An 18,057-nucleotide genomic window follows, 5' to 3' on the forward strand; every position below is an offset into this window, starting at 1 on the left:
CGGTCAAATTTGGTACATAACAGTATGTCATGCAGCATCAAATCACATGAAAGTCTATGGGAGTTAACTTGGTGTTGTTTAAGCATGCAATTTGTGCAAATCTAATTGGTTGGGTCCAGTTTCCAATACCTCTTAGCTACATAAATTTTGTATTAATAAGGAAACTTCAGACACTAAACATGTCCTGGCAACATTTCGAGTTATATACAGTTGGTTTCATTTTTTTTGTCCAGCTCCTTCTGGATGTATACATAACATTTCAGATAAAACCTTCTGGTCAAATCTCGTCTCCACTTTCCACTACAGCACCTTAACCATCCTTACTCACCCCCTGTTTGTCTGGGTTAAGGTTCCTCCCCTGTGGATTGGTGCAGTCCGGAGGCAGGGCCTTAGTTCCAGGTGGGTAAATGGGGCTGCCCATTTTAGAGGAAGGCTGTCTGTGAAGCAGTGAGTGGTTGCATGGATAAGAAAATGAGCGGGAGGGTGGCTGGCTGGGTACGCGAGGCCTCCAGCCGGTCCTGAGGTGCTGCTGGCTGTGGCCCGGTGTGGTGGGGGGATGGTAGGGAGGTGGAGGTGGTGGGAGGGGTGGGTGGAAACCCACTAGAGCCTGCAGGTCTGTGAACATGCTCTCCACCGCTGGCGTGCTGTTGACCCGGCAGCGACCTGACTGGCGCACAGCAAGGATAGGGCTCTCGTCTCCAAAACGCTCCTCAGGGAAGAATTTGTGCGGGTTCTGGGAGAGTGCAGAGAAATGAGAATGCAGAGAAAATGTGAGAATGGAGCTGATTAAATACATGACAGAGACAAACTGTAAAAAGAACATTCACTCAGAACCTGTGCTGGAAAGAAGCCAAGTTACTGGACCAGAGTAATAAAGGTAATTAACGGTTTACGCACAGATGCAGATAAATACACAACTGCACTACAACGCACATTCTATGTTGAAAAATGACAGCATGACCCTCACAATTGAAAGCAACATTTGTAATGTTCATCATGATGCTGCAACAGACAAGAAAACCACAACTGTGTCTGTCTGCGTATATGATTGCCCTTTACCAATTTAATTCAATGGTAATAATGACCGCACGGAATATATTGCATTTTCATTCATTATAGTGAGCATGTTTCCCCAAACATAGCATCCAAATAATTTGCTGATTTGGTGATCACAGATTGTGCAACAAGCATTTTGGTAACCAAGATTTTGGATGTGGTACCTGGAGCAGTTCTGCAGCTCCATCAGGCAGGCCAAACTCCCTGAGCACACGGATCTGCAACTCATAGCTTACTGTTGCGCCCTCACCGCAGTTCAGTGCGTATGCTCGCTGAACCTGGTCTGTGTGCCGTAACTCCTGCAACCGACGAATCATTTCCTTCACCACTGCCAGTCTGGGAACTGATGCAGAGAGGGAAAAAAAAAGAAAGAAAGAAACCGAGGAGCAAAAGAAAAAGAGTGAGAAAGAGCACGAGTGAGAGTGAGAGAGAGAGAGAGAGAGAGAGAGAGAGACACACAGACAGACAGACAGACGTTAATTGGCATTATACTGCTCAGTTATTCTCTATTCCAATTGTCTTAGGCCCCATAATGATGTCCAGAAACAAAATCTCATTTTTGGACACAATGCAGCAGACTTCATCTTTGGGGGAAGAGTGGAGAAGAGAATAGAGAATTTGCCCTTAGGATAGAATGGACTTTTACAGACTTGTAGGGATTTGCAATTTACTTTAGATAACAGCCAAATGTTATTAATGAGTTCAGAAAATTGCACTGGTTGGATAAATGCAAATGGATCACCCCCCCCCCCCCAAAAAAAAAGGACTACAAAAAACAACAAAGAAATTCTCTTATATATATTTATTTCCTGAAAAACATGTTTAAGTTTGATGCTGAAATGGAGATGCACCACCTACAACCACTGCAAAGCTTGCCAGATACCAAGGCCATTTATTCTCACCCACGTGCCAAGCCCACAAAACATCTATAAAAAGCTTTGAAATATACCTTGCACAGCCTTCTACAGTAGAAATCCCATTTAATATTAAAATGTCTGAAACACTGACTAAAGCATGGGACAGATTTCAAGGTGTTATGGTATAATGGGGTCAATTAGTCCTAACTGAAAAAATAGCAGCTTAAACATGAACTTAGGAAAAGGTCATTGCTGTTGTGTTTTGTCGAGTTTCTGTTTTTAATGTTCTTATTCAACTAGAGCTATATCAAATTTCAAATTTGTTATTTCCCTCTAAAAACAAAAAGGGGAAGTCATCTTTATTTGGATTTCCATCTACAAAAAAAATAACAACAAAACAAACAAACAAAAACAATAAACGTGTCCCAAAGTGCACCAGAACGAACAAAAGTAAACTCCACCCACCTGGTATCTCATTGGCCACCACTGAGGGCGGAGCTGTTTGGCTGCTAGCCAGCTGCTGGTGGTTGATCATGTGACAGCACTGTGGCACTGCATTGTTGACCATGTAGAGTGTATCAGGCACGTTGGACATGCGCACCATACGAAGCCTCACCAAATCGGTTTGCTCCACCATCATTTCATCCAGAACCGCCTAACACACACACAGACACACACGCATGTGCACACACACACACACACAAAGTTGACAGACAGGCAAACAAACTCACAGAGTGCTTAGCTGAAGCTACTTCTAACTCCACTGTGTGGTTTCTATCTTTGGGTGATGACAAGTTGGGTATGATGCATGACTGTGTATATGGGGGTGGACATGCAGGAAAGCGTACCTTGGCCTCCTCCACGTAGGGCGAGAAAAGGCGAGGGCGCACGTAGATTCCGGCACTCTTCTGCCTCAGCCAAGCATTGGCCTTGCCTCCCTCAGCTGTGGGCAGCATGTCTGAAGGAGGTGTGCTGATCAGACCACGCTTCAGCTTTAAGGACACAGAGCACGAGAGGACAAGGTTAGCCCTTCATGGAATTAAAAAGAGTTTTCCATTCTTTCATCTTTCCTGACAAACCCTGTCAAGCTGATAGTTTAGGAACGTTGCCTTCTTTTGAAATGTTCAGGAGTAATGTTTGAGTTCACAATTACTTTTCAATCAAGTATGAGAAAATATCAGCAAAGGATATGTTAACAAATCTTACTTTTACTGTGGGGAATATTTTGCAATACTCAGCCTCATGTTCATCAAAACTGCTGCCCTTGGCAACAAATAATAAGGAGTTTCTTCAGAACTACTTTGAAAAACAAAGATTGAAGCTCATTTGGCCCAAATGTGGTTTAAACACTAGAACACTAGGTGCCGGTGAGTGCTGATATCACAGAAGTGTTCTTCCCAAGGCAGCAAAAAAAAGTACATTTCTCCCATTAAATACCAGCAAATTATCTAATAAAACAAGCTTACAAGTCTTAAAAAGCTAGCTTTCTCCACAGAGTTATGATAAATACCCAGTGGATCTGATCAGCCCTGTAAGCCACTTACAGTGTCAGAGAGGACCTCGCTGTTGGTGGGCAGAATGTGCTCGGTGCGGACACAGGGCAGCACAGGAGACAGAATCTCCTTCAGCTCCTCCAGGTCCAGATCCCTCCTCTTTACACCACGCTTATTCACACTGTGTGCAGTCCCACTCAGCAAGTTGGGCTCTGAAGAACGAACACACACACACACACTACAATGAATTGTGAATAGTTCACAGAAACAGGGGCAGGACAACTATCAACTTCCTAAATCAACAGTATAGACTGCAGAATAAGGGTGGAGAGGAGAGTGAAGGGGTTCCACAGGATTACTGGTATCAATATCCAGCTCTATCTGCTGCTTTTGTGCCCTTGAACAAAGCTCTCTGGCTGACCCTGCACTCTGAAACCAATCTCTCACGCTCCGGCAATCTATAAGCCTGGAGGGTCCTCTATGCTTTTCATATACATCTCAGTAATGCAATGCAACACAGATGAAGAGTTCTTTGTTCTCTTGCCCGATTCATTCAGTTAAGCTAAGGATTTATTCAGGACTCTTGGATCACAAGCATAAGGTCTCATGGCTCAAACTCAAACATACATTTCTTAGTAAAAGAATTACTCGTTCAGGCATACTTGAAGTTCACTCTCAGAGCACCATACATTCTCTTTTTGTTGACAAACGTGACCGCAATCCCCCTCCAATGTGATCCTAGGCAACACTGTGCTGCTTGTGGGAATAACGTTTCAACCTGAGCTTTCTATGGTCATGGCCAACTTAACAGAAAGTCATGGCAAAACTACTGGCACCCCTGCACTTCGGAAATGCACCACTTCTCTCAGAAAACTGTTGCTTTTACAAATGCTTTGGTATTCACATGTTTATTTCTTTTGTTTGCATTGGAACACCACAACAAGAATAAGAAGGAAAAAAAAAGGCAAATCTTCTAGTATTTCACACAGAACTCAGAACCATGGACTGGACAAAATTGCCACATTTTCAAAACTATAAAACAATTGTATTGCAATTATATGAAGCTATGTATTTCAGGCAATTATGTATTTGAGGCAAGTAACAGGTGCTGGTATTACAGGTAACATGTTCAACTAGTTTAAATGGAGGAATGGTAACACTGAATATGGACCGTTCCTGTGTCCCCTGTCCGCAACATCAAGAAGTTTACAGCTCATAGCACTGTCAGCATTTTCTGAAAGAAATGCAAGGGTGCCAATTGTTTTGGCTGTGACTGCATTACCACAAATGCTCTGACATGGTAGTTGTGGGTCGATACCAATATCTGTTATATCTCATTAATATCTGCCAGAGCAGACACTGACAAATATCCTACAATGATCACTCAATGCAAATAAAATAAACAAAACAAAAACACAAAATCGCACAAGACGGCACAGTTTAACTTCCGGAATAAGCAGTGAGCGCACAACAACATGCTCCAGTTTCTACATTCATACTACTCAGGAACCTACTCCACCACAGTTCTGCAGCATTTATCAAAGAGCACAAATGATCTTGTATATTGGATCACTCCGACATTCTCACAAAGCACCAATAAGTCAAAGAAGGGCTTAAAGACATATATGGGTTACAGAGAGGATAATGAGGGTGGACATTCTGCTGCTTTTCAGTAAAGACAATAGACCACTGAAATCGTGTGGTCATTCTGAAGTTGTGGCCATGTGGTTATGTCCATATTTGGAACTCTGTGTCTAGAATGACTTTCTCAAAAGAGAAAAATGAACATGAGTTTACGAAAATTACCACAAGCAGCAATAGAGATCAAAAATGTCCCAAAGCTGATATGTTTTGTCCTTTTCCTTGCCCTTGTTTTTCTCTCTATTACCACTGGTTACTCATAATAATGAGGTTGTTAAAGAGTCCAAATATAAATATTGTTACATGTAAGCTAATGCTACTGCACACTGAGCTGATGTTATTAGACTGGCAGCTTCTTTAAAAATGTGCAAGCCAACACACTTTGCCAGTGCAGTGGGTGGCTAACCAGCTTTGCCAAATTGGTCACCGTCAACTCAAATGAGAATATTCGCTGTGCTTAAGAGAGCTTAACCAGTTTGCTTACCAGCATAGGGTGTGTTTTTGCTTGCATGCCATGCTTTTCAACCACCAGGAATCAGCTTGAAAATCGTCTGAAACCAGTTACCAGCAAAGGCTGGTGAAGAGCTGGATTTTTCAGCAGGGAAGTAATGGAGGTTATGGTGCAGTTATCTGTTCCGCTGATGCTCAGTAAAACATGATAGAGCCTCTCTTCTTAGCTTGCTTAGACAAGCCCTACAAGCTGACCTGCACTCAGACAACACTGCTCAACATGACTAGATTCATGAATATCCTTGAAGATATTATCAAGTTGATTTTTGGAAACCCTATTTATCTGGATCACTGAAGATTCTAGCCTAGAAGTGCCAAAATCCTGGGACATTAACTTTACCAGCATATCTTTATGCTCAGCATTTGTGAAAATTGCAGTCTGAAACAATTACAACACACATACCCATGATGTCCTTCACACACACAAAGAAACGGTCATAGATACTGAGAGAAGAAGGTGCCAGCTTTACCAGCTGTAATAATAACATCAAGACAAAAGCCAGTTCATTACTGAGCAGAGTGACGCAGCATAGTTGGTGGAGGTGCACATACCAGTAAAATACTGTTTAAGCGCTGCGTGTTTGAATGAAGCACTTTTGTCTCTTTGACTTGATGGTGCTCATGAGGATGTCTGAATTATGAAATACATAATTAATGATGAGGCAGATGCTGCAGAAATGTGGTGTAGAAAGTCACTGACGGTCTGAACTGAGACACCAATGAAAGTTGCTGTGTACAAACTGCTTCTGCTGGATGTTAAACATGTCAATAACCCAGCATTGCCAAAACAATCTGCTCCTACTAGCAGAATGTCGGTCATTTGTTTCTCCTTATTGTTTTTCTTCACTAAAACATGATTCACTTCCTTTGGGTTACAACTGTAGATCATGTTCTCTTGTGTACAAGGGCTCAATGTTTGACAATACAGTAAAAAAACGGTTCACTACATGTCTGGTGGCAATACCTTATTTCTTAACCATACATTCACCCATCTTTGAAAAGTGCTTTGGATAGAAATGTCTGTTGAATTTGGGTGACCTTAAAATAACTGGTAATTATTATTAACAAGGTGTTAATTATCGGTTCTCATTATCATTCCAGATATTGTGCATTCCAGAACAGTTTTAGAACTACAGAAAAGTTCTGTTCTTACCCCGATCAGCCATCCTTTTGATGAGCTGGTGCTCCCCCCACTTAACCACGTACTTGAGGATGTCCTGCTCACTGGCCTGTGGGAGGCAGAAAAGAACAGACAGATTTAGTTCACGCTGTGTATTTCACTTCAGCTCTGTCTGCACTACTGTAGCCAGCCAGTGCCGGCTCTGGCTTGTCCAACGCACTGGGACATTAAAGACCAAACACAGAGAAATGGGTCACCTTTCCGCAGCATTTCTTCTACTCTGTACTTCACTCGAAATAGATCATTAATGTTAGCTGAAACTTTAACATTCTGCTGGGACTTTTTTTTTTTTTAATCAAATTGAATTGATAAAGTTGTAACTCTTGACTCAAGGTGTTATAATACTTATCCTGCTCTACAGTATAAAGACATTGTAGCAAACATTTGCCAAGCTGCCTGCCGCCATAACAAGTAGACCTATAAAACTGTCCACTCGTGTTTATATTTACTCTCAGTCACCAGCTGGACTAGATGACTACACCAGTGTCAGAGTTAAGGGCTCTTCTCAGAGAACACACTGCCCAGCAAAGCTGACTGGGAAGAGTTAAGAGGCCATCTGATACAGCTGACTCATTTGTGCCTGCAAGGGAAAAAAAAACAAAAAAACTGCAGACTCTGAGGGGCAAGAGTCCCGATTCAGCAGAGGCAGGAAAACAACCTGACACTGACATGCTGCTGCCCTGAATAGAAGGAGCTGCAGAGGCCTAGAAAGGTTTGTAGATGGAATAAGGTCAAGGTTATAAGCAGCAAGAGAGACTAGTGCCTGTTCTGCTGAATCATGCGCTCATGTTTCCAACAGACAGGCTGGAATTTATTTACTATGAAAAAATTGAAATTAAAACAGTATGAAAATCTTATTAAATTCAGCTACTTTCAATTGCTGCCACAGATGTGCAAATGAAGACACAGACACACACACACACACACACACACACACACACACACACACACACACACACACACACACACACACCCCTAGTCTCTAGTAGAGAAGTAATGACCAATAGAAGAGGACTCCCTGGAGCAGATAAACATTGATTTCTTGGCACCAGGCCTAATGCCAGTTGGGGAGTTGGGGATGAGGTGATGAGGTGGGGTGGTGATCATCCAGCATCACCACCTCACTAACATTTTTATCTCTGAATGCAATCAAATCCTTAGAGCAATGCTCCAAAATGTAGAAGAAAGCCTTCCCTGGACAGCAGAGAAAAGCAGGATGAACTACTAAGTGCGCTATCGGACGAATGATAAGGTGTCCCAATACTTTTGTCCATATGATGATGGGACATTACTGGACCTGAAGGAAAGGGAAATTGACGTGACTTCTTGGGAGTTCACTGTAAAAACTGCGGCATAATCATTTACCGACACAGAACGCCTTATCTGTCTCCTCATGTCCCCAGCACAGTGCTCACCTGTAGATAATCAGACTGGATAGCAGTGAGCAGGTGCTCTTTGCTCAGGTCGTAGAGGACATCGGTTGTCATGACCTGGCTAAACTCCTCGCAAAGGAAGTGCATGGCCTGGCGATAGACCCATTTCGAGCCGTAGGGCTGCGAGCTCCACTTTAAGATGGCCACCACAGAGTCCAGTGAGATGCTCTCGACCACAATGTCCTCACAGCCTACAGACACAGAGCATAGGCAAAATAGTCAAATTATGTTTTAAGACAAACATTAACAACAACTTTAAGTACCACTTCCATTTATAAAATGAAATGAACTTGATAGTACATTTTTGACATATGTACATAAATAAAATTGAGAAACATAAAATCAAATAAGAAAAGAGAAAAGCCACAAACATTTTATGAATATATAAAAATGAATAAATCAAATTTAGGAGTAAGCTTAGAACAGAACAGAAACATGCTTGAGACTAGAATGTCACCGGTTCAATCCCCTGGACCAGCAGAACATGGAAAAGGGGGAAGGGGACGGGGACTAAAGAAGCAGGGCTTTTTCTTCCCTCAACATTCATGGCTGAGGTGCCCGTGAGCACTCAGTGTGTGTCTGTGTTTTTACTGCCACGGGTTACATGCAGAGGCTAAATTCTATTGTTCTGCTGTACAATGGCTACAAAATATAAATAAGATCTCAATCTTTTAAAAACACAACAGGGAGAGACCCAAAAAGTATGTGTATGCCAGTTTTTAGTCAGTGTTTTCCCGCTGAAAACTTCACAGAATAAATATTTATTTTAATCTAGAATAAAAAGGTAAGTGTCAACGACTGTTAAAAAGACAGCACTACAAGTGTTCTTTATGAGGAGTCTTTGGAGCTCACTCAGCTCGCGATTTTGAGCTGCCAAAGCTCTGAGGATCCTCCTTGGTACTGCCAATGGAGAGCATGTGTCAGATTTTCGCAGAATAACAGACCTTGATGCACTGAGAATAAAAGTCTCACTCTCTCCTACATTCAGAAATGCACACTGAAGTCTCACATGTTTACGGTGTGTGACAATTAAGCACAAGGTTTTATGTGAAAGCAGAAAAACCCAAAAAACAGCAAATGGCATCGCCACAAATAAATCAGTCAAAGGACTTTCTGGCTCCCTGTCTCAAGGAGGAGCTCTAGCTCTTTTTTGGCAACATACATCATCTGCTTAAAGCAGAGTTCTGACGGCTGGGAACTAATGAAAATGTCACTTCAGTGACTGGTTGCTAGAGCACCTGAGGACGGCTGGCTCCTGCCTTTCTGGCTTCTTAAGCGGAGAGGAAGCTGAAGAGCGTGGCCACTGCTACGTTTACCATGCAAAAGAACAGACCTGCTACCAACACACTGCAAAGGCATGCAGAGAAATTATATAATTTGGCAAAGCAGTAAAACAGTCTTCGGTTGATTTTTCATATCAGACACCTATACCCACAACGAGAGTAAGCATAAAAGAGCAGTTCAGCCAAGAGTAAAATAGCAGGAAATCACTCTAAGGCAACAGCATCAGCATGTTCTCCAAACATATTTCTTTCTCTTATCCATCTGTCGTTTCTGGCTGCTCAGCTATACTTATTAACCATGTTCACTTAAAAGACAATAAAGAAACTGAGGTGTGATGGTAAAAAAATATTCGATATTATAAATATCCTTATTACAAAGAAGCATAAAAGCTAAAAATGACATAACCTCAGATGTTTGAGGGACATGTAGTTTTGGTCATGAGGTGACATGAGGTAAAACCTAATCATGTTACAGCAGCATTATGTAGCATGTTTACCTTAAAATAAGAGCTTTTAAATTAACTGGGCTTTATTCATATATTGTTGATATTCTGGGCTTGCCACACCAGAAAACGTAAGATTTAGCTCTGGTAAGGAGAACAGAAAAATGCTTGCAAGTCATATTTGTGTAAAACCCTCTATTACTCCATCGCCTCAGTCTACATATTTCTTTCACTTTTAGTATCTCAGCTCGTAAAAAGCATGTGTAAAGCATGTCCACTAGTAGTGGTTCAAAGCGCAAATTCCACTTCCTCACCGTAGTCAAACTCACTTGGACATCTTCAAAAGTCATCTTATTTACTATAATCTACTATAATCTGTGCTAATTAAAGACACTTTTTAATAGGTTTATTGTGGGTGTCGTCAGAGATTCTATAATGCAGATTTAGACCTGAGAGAGTGTGATGTAATTCATCAAGAACACATCACCATAACATTCCAAAATCAGCCTGAAATCTAGACCATGATTATAAAACTGAAAATGTAAAAGTTTAAAGCAGTACACATTCGTGTTACCTCTTAAAGTAAAAGCTTAGAGAGCACAGTTCCTCTCAGGCGTGACCACGACTGAGGAAAAAGACAGAAAGCAACGCGGGAAGTGTTCTCTCCAACTATGGTCGTTAGTCTGATGTCGCACAGCAGATTTTCCTCTGTGGTTGGAAGGCGGCTCTCGTTATTGAATTGAGTCAATGCCTGAGAGACTTCGTTTTAGATTTTGTCACCAAGTTGCGGCTAGCGAGAGCAGCCTAATGAAAGAAAGCGCGAGTGGCCAGCAGATGAGCCTCTGCTCAGCCGAGTGGGTATGGCACTGGTGAACTGAGAACAGGACAGAAATAACTCCATTCTACGGCACACTGGGGGGGGGGGGGAACAAAAAAACAAAAGGGGTAGAAGAAACAAAAATCACATTAAAATTCATGAAGGAGGAAGAGAACGTACAATTCTCCGAACTGAGCCTAAAGCAAAAAAAAAAAAAAAGAAAGAGAAAAGAAACTATTGGTTTAATAGAGGCTTTTGTTTTATGTCAATAACACTGTCTAATGTGAAACAGCAAACGGAAGTATAAAGCTCATTTAACAGCTCAACCAGAATTAGGGTGATTTATGATTGAGGAAAAGGTGAACAAGTAAGACGAAATAAGAATTGGAAAAAAAAAAAACAAGAGTCAGGAGAGAGGTAATGAGAGGAAAGGGAGGTAAATATATGTTTGCATAATGGAGGGAGGCATAGTGGCACAAAGCTTAAACAGGCAGCAATGGAAAAAGGACAGATTACAGACAACCAGAGAGTTGGGCATACTGGTTTCTTAGGTGCAGGTGGGAGGGGGGGAAACCCACAGCACCACACTCCTGAAAGGCTACAGCTTCACCAACAGGCATATTGCATGAATCAGATCCTGAGAGACATTAATAACTTCTAGCACCAGGCAGAAATCTCCCACAATGACAGTGTGTTTTAACCAATTTTTAACTTATAACTGCACCAATGTTAAAAGGTGAATTGCTGAGTCCTACGCAGCCCTATTGTTCTGCTCTGGGACAGCCACTTCATCTGGACCATTTCAGTTAACAAGCCCCACGGTCCAACAGGTGGCATTTCATCAGGTCAGGTAAGTCCAGCAAATGTCAGTGTATTTTTCTGTTTCAGGCAGGATTAACATATTACATATTCATGCATTTCACCTCATCAAACATCACATCTTTTCTAATTTCAGGTTTGACAATTCCCCAAAGGGAACTGTTTAAAAGAATGATGGTCAGCTCCCACAAAGATCTGAACAGAGTCAAAAGCCCATTTCCACAATTTAGCTCTATATGTGATATCCCCTGACCCAGACACATACACTCAATGATGTAGATTCCACAAGATGTTGGAAACATTCCTTTGAGGTTCTGATCCATGTTGATATGCTTGTATCATGCAAATCCTGCACATTTCTCATGATCACCTTCATGCTGCCTTCAAGTTCCCTTTCTACCACATCCCAAAGGGATTCAGATGCAGTGACTGAGAAGGCCATTGAATAACACTAAAAATTACAGTCATGTTTATGAACCCAGTGAGATACATGGTGCATTTTCTTGCTGAAATAGCCATTAGGTGATTGGTAAATTGTGCCCATAAAGGAATGTACATGGTCAGAGACAATACTCAAATGGGACTGCGGCACTCAAGTGATGAGTGGTTGGTATTAAATGTGCCACGAAAACACACTTCCCACATCATTACACCTGCTCCACCAATGGTTATCTGAGTTACTGTAGCCAGGAGATCCAGGTCCAGGAGATCAGCAGTTAGAAATACTCAAACCAGCTCGTCTAGCACCAACAATCATTCCAAGCTCAATTCTGTTGATGTAAACATTACCTGAAGCTGCTGGCCAGTATAGGCATTATTTTAAGCTTTGCACTGCGGCCATACAACTGCATCTCAGGTAATTGCATGAATAAGTAGGTGTACGGCCATTCCTGTGATTGGTGACTATACATGATCCATGTATAACCCTAATTTGCCTTAATATCTATATTCAACCATCATCTAAACTATAGTCTTTATTAAAGGCTACAGGGCAAATAACTCATTCACTATAGACTTTAAATTAGATTACACTGTAGAGTTTAAACTAGTCCACATCAAGGATTCTGGAAAATGTAATTTCTATACAATCATGTTTTCTAAATTGATGAATAGCCTGATTAAATGTAATTCACCTTCCAAAAGACTGTATTTGGGTTTCTTTGCTTTAGAATTTCACTGTGCAAGACTCTGCTTCGCTTTCTCAACATGGCAGCAGGGTTGATGAGCTTTCATCCTCTATTCACTTGCATGAAATGGCCCATAACATGCTGAGGCAGTCTGAAAAGTCCTAAATCATTCAACAAACCACAGCACAGAAAGATTTAAAGGCAGAGGCACAAACAGGACGTGCTTAATTTAATGAGGTGAAGAGAACAATGTGTTCAGATGGATCTCCTTACTACTGTCTCCTAGCAAAGGGAATCTGGAATGGATATTCCATGGATTGTTGCTCAGATTGCTCAAAGTCGCTCAGAATTAGTGAGATACATCTACAGTGCACAGTCCAAATGCAAAAGAACATCATTATCCATGGTTTAGAAGGAATGTCTACAGTGTCCAAAGGTAGTCTGTGTTTAAAAATATTGCCTTCCTTTGTTGTACTCACAGAGGTCTCCCTTAAGTAGAGGGTACTGAATTTTTTAGGTGCTGCTACATTAAGAACAACTGAATAAGAAAATGACTGCCCTGCTTTTCTTAAAGGAGCAGTGAGCAGAATTCATACTATAAAAGAGCACTTTTAAGCTCTTTAAAGCAACACTATGGAAAACTGAGCTCCCCCTCCTGTCGGAAAGTGCATTTTTGCGCTTTAAGCCACTCCTAAAGGACATAATCACGGTTCTCCCCATTACAGGTGAGCGGATCGTCACAATGATTCTGAAGCTGTTATTTTGAGGGGAAAACGCTACATGGTGGTGCTTTAAAAAGCACTTTTCCATTAAGTCATGGCAAAGTACAATTACAAATGTGCATTTCCACTTCCAAGTGACCCATCTCATACCAGAGTAACTGTGCTGAATTCTGCCAGGTCAGCACATTAGTTATGACTGCCAGTAGAATCTAATATTGTAATCATTTTCCAATAATGTAATAAAAATTGTGCACTTAACCTGGTCAAAAATGAAATAAAACCTAATCATGTAATACCTTATTAACTTACTTGGAATATTTTATTTTCAAATTGGCCATTTGTGGTACCGTATTACTTTACGGTCTTTTATTACATCTTTCAATGATTTAAGGGCAACATTTTGCTACACAGGAAATGATTACGATATTAAAGTGCTACACTGCCTTTACCTAAACCACAGTATGACTTCTGGCCTGATGTTTGTGGCACATGGCGCCACGTTTCTGAGCCCCAAGGAGCTGTGAAAGTCAGGCGCCGTAGCCTTAAACAACAAGCAAGACCAAGCTAGGCTGAGCAAGTGACAAGGGGAAACTAGTGCCCACCCTCGAGCGACATATCCTTGAGCGCCACCTTTTGAGCCATGTCTTGGATATTGCAGCGTGGCCAGCAAATGTGTTAGAGGTGGCCTGATCTTTCTCGCCCTCTCCATTTGGGTTGGCAGCAAAGAGAGTGGTAACAAAATTAGAGGCCTGAAAAATCTGTGAAGAAACTAGAAAGACTGAAAAGACAGAACCAATTTGATCTTATGCTGCCGAAATGCATATAAAACGATGTCTGCTACCCTCTCCAACCTCTAGCGTTCTCCTTCATCAGAGGGTGACCGGTTTGCTACAGTATTAAATGGCTGGCATTGCTCCATTTCATGGAGGTCAAACACTTCCATAGGTTTCCCATAGCAAACAACTAAGGCTGGGCGATATGGTAAAAATACTATAGCAATATTTAATGACTTATTTTGCAATGCATGATTTTTATCAAGATACATGTAATCACAGACTAAAAACATCAGTAGCAACAGATCCTTAAACTACTATTCAGTCTGGGAGAGTATCTGAATAGAGTGATTTATATTCAACATCTGCCGCTCTTTATCTAATAAAACCAGTCTAATTACACTGTTAGCAATGAATCCTGCAGCTGATCAGTGTTTAATAAACACCAACAGTATCCTCAATATGCTTAGAAAAGCATATAATCACAATAACAACATTTATCACAATACAATCAAATATTATAAAGCTGCCTAGCTCTACAAACACCACAACAGTGCTAAAATGAAAGTTTGGTGCAGAAGAACATGACATCCACATCTATGTGTAAAACTGTCAGCTGAGTGCCCTGCATTGCTTTTTAGACAAATAAAATGAGTAACATTGTAATGCAATAAAGTCAATGATCCACTGAATTTATTTAAAAAGTTATGGTTTGCCGCATAATAAATTTTATCAAACAATCAATCATACCTAAGGGGGCTTTCAAAAGGAGTGTTGGTATGGAATGTTCTGGTGAAAACCTCCTGAGCTCATCACTGGGCTATGTTGACAGGGCTGAACTTGATCACTATCTATTACAAATCAAAGCTGAACAACAGGTCAGGAGGATCAGCTGACACTCACACTCTGAATCCTGCTACATTCAAGTCCAGCTCACCAAGCACACTTGGTCCAGTTTCAGCATCTCAGAAAGAAGCCACTCTTTAAAATGGTGCGTGTGTATGCAGGAAGCTCAATGCGATTACATGCCACACTAAGTTTCATTAGTCACACTTAGATTATTTACAGTATTAAACTAAAGGAAATGAAATGAATGAAACTGTGTTCTGTGTTTTTGTTACTTGTCATACGTGTTGCTCTCACCAAGACAAATTCCTTGTATGTGTAACATACTTGGTGAAATAAAGAGATTCTGATTTTGATTCTGATTTCATTGTAATATGTGTATTTTATATCAATTAGACAACTAAAATTTGTGCCAGACAAGCATATCCATTGGCCACTGGCAGCGGTCCATTCTTAAATACTCTTGTATAATTTATTCTTTCCCATGTTCAATTATTTTGGTCAATATTAATTAAAAATGGGTCACAAAACTGGCATCAGACAGACCCTCTAAAAAACTATAAAACTGCAATATACATTTGCAGATTGGCTTTTCATTCATCTAAAAATCTTTAAAAATAAATTAATTTTGGCAATCATATGCGCTTTAAACATCACTGTGACTAAATATAGATGTCCACATGGGATATAACTTCTCTAGTTACCACTGAAATGAATTATTTCTCTGTCGATAGTCCATTTTGTGAAATCACTGATCTGGGACGCCGAATCAATTCCTTTACCATGGAACAATCAATAGCAGTGGAGGGCAAAAAAAAAGAACCAAGAGATTGAAAAGCAATTTGAGAGGACTGATCAATCCTCTGAGGTAGACTGCCACAACGCCTATGACATTTCAATGAAAGGACTTTAGTGTTCTCAAAATGAGGCTCTGCTGGAAAGTTACACTTGAATAAAATCCTGCGAGCTTCTCTGGAACCCACTCCAAAAGCTCATAAATTATATAACTGTTCTAATCATTTATCCGTAAGGAGGAGGCTGGTGTAACACAATTTTCATCGTCTAAAATAGAAAAATTTCAATCCAGATCAGATGAATGAGCAATGGGAAGAAGTGAGAGTGGTGGTTACAGTGTTTTGGAGCACATATGGGAATACCTCGCCACCATTAATCACAATACGAGGCAACTACACTGCAACCACTCCACCCTCCTCAAACCTTCCCTTCTGACAGCTTGTGAATTAATTAGGCAGTAAACAAAGCCTGAAGTGTAGGCGTGAGACCACAGAGAGAGAGAGCTAGACAGAATGAAGGGGGGGGGACTTAAGAAAAAACAGGGAGAAAGGCTGCAAGACTATATAAACTATATAAATACAAACTTTTTTCTAGTGACTCAGACTGCGGGTTGTCCTATTTTTTAAGATAAACAGTAGAGAAATGAAGAACTAGAAAAGGTGATTAATAAATCATTTTTAACCTGGACATTAGAATGGACACTTAAGGACATTAGCATGTGAGAGCAAAAAAAAAGAAAGAGGAAGAGATTGTTGAGTAATGTGTGTGTGTGTGTGTGTGTGTGTGTGTGTGTGTGTGTGTGTATATATATATATATATATATATATATATATATATATATATATATATATATATATATATATATATATATATATATATATATATATATATATATATATATATTCACTGTACACTGTATACACTATTCAATATTGCGGGTATATACAGGGCTCTTATGGAAAGGGAGCGAAAACAAGTGAGAAGTGGAAGCAAAACAAAAACAATGAAAATGGCCATGAATCAGAGAGAGAGAGAGAGAGAGAGAGAGCGCGAGAAAGAGAGATTGAGAGATAGATAGAGAGAGATAAAAGACACACCCTGAGCCAGCATGCTGAACTCCAGAAACAGAGCGATGTGGTAGAGCTCCATGGCCTCTTCGGCTCGGCTCATGCTTCCTCTCCCAGCCACCAAAGCCTGCACCTCCCCCAGACTCCCTGCTGATGGACTCCCGCGCAGCACCAAGGACAAGTCCACCACATCCGTGTACATGCAGTGCAGGATGACGCAGGCATACTTCTTGGGGATGATCGACTCATCTAGAATGATACGGGTGGGCGTCTGAAGCGTGCGCTCTGTGATCTCTTCTCCGGTGCGAATGCGTCGGTGCAACAAATTGCGGAAGAAGGGCGAGCGGGCCGAAAGCACAGCCTTGTGTGCCCTCAGTTCCTCTTCTGGAACGCTGTGGGTCGTGCTACTACTGCTGGGAGAAGGGCCACTGGCTCCGAAAGGCTCCACCAGCTCACAATCAGAGGAAAAGCTAAGCAGGGAGTCGTAGTAACACATGTGCTCGCACAGGTTGCGCATGTCTGCCTCCAAAGTGTTTGGCGTCCCAAATTCCTCGCTCAGCCGCATGAGGACGTCTATGTTCTGCAGACGTGTGTCCTCTGCGCCCAACTCCCCGGTGTACAAATAATGCAGCAGGGAGGAGAACATGGCAGCGTCCATCCCTGCTGTGCCGACGTCCAGCAGCACCTCGGCGCCATAGCCAGGGGACGAGGACAAGAGCGTCTTGAAGAACGGACAGCGGGCCGCCAGGATGGCACGGTGGGACGGGAAGCACGTGTCCTGGAAGATCAAGTCCACATCGGTGCAATATTTGTGCTGGTACAGGGCGGCCAGGTCCTGCTGCAAGGTTCTGGCCTCAGGCCGGGCAAGGCCGGCCTGCACGCTGAGCTCCTTCAAAGCGGCCGTGCCTTCGTACTCTTCCACCAGGGCGTTAACGTCACGCACGTCCCACCCGGACAGCAGCTCACGCATTTGTCTCGCATGGTCAGCTGAGCGGCTGGACTTGCGGCGCTTGATGAATCTCCTCTTGAGGGTTGCCAGGCTGGAGCTCTTCTTCTTCTTGTCCTGAGGTTTCTCAACGCCATGCTCTAAACTGTAGAGTTTGGACTCACCACCATAACCCTGTGAGGGTGCATAGGATGTCCCTGTACAGTGAGACAAAAACACAAAAGGGAGAAAAATGTTTAGAATTATAAT

General features: G+C 41.7%; 1 protein-coding gene across 1 annotated transcript in view; it reads right to left on the reverse strand.

Moving 5' to 3' along the window:
• The window catches only part of btbd7 (BTB (POZ) domain containing 7), a 46,652-nt gene that overhangs the window by 6,435 nt on the left and 22,160 nt on the right, over positions 1-18,057 (reverse strand). The window contains exons 3-10 of the mRNA XM_072684960.1: positions 16,893-18,005; positions 8,153-8,361; positions 6,711-6,786; positions 3,458-3,618; positions 2,762-2,905; positions 2,379-2,568; positions 1,221-1,399; positions 329-733 (exon numbers count right to left, since the gene is read on the reverse strand). Coding sequence (XP_072541061.1) covers positions 329-733; positions 1,221-1,399; positions 2,379-2,568; positions 2,762-2,905; positions 3,458-3,618; positions 6,711-6,786; positions 8,153-8,361; positions 16,893-18,005 — 2,477 coding nt within the window. The remainder of the gene's footprint in view (positions 1-328; positions 734-1,220; positions 1,400-2,378; positions 2,569-2,761; positions 2,906-3,457; positions 3,619-6,710; positions 6,787-8,152; positions 8,362-16,892; positions 18,006-18,057) is intronic.

This window comes from Salminus brasiliensis, chromosome 1 (genome assembly GCF_030463535.1).
Source record: "Salminus brasiliensis chromosome 1, fSalBra1.hap2, whole genome shotgun sequence".
In the NCBI taxonomy this organism is placed as follows: domain Eukaryota; kingdom Metazoa; phylum Chordata; class Actinopteri; order Characiformes; family Bryconidae; genus Salminus; species Salminus brasiliensis.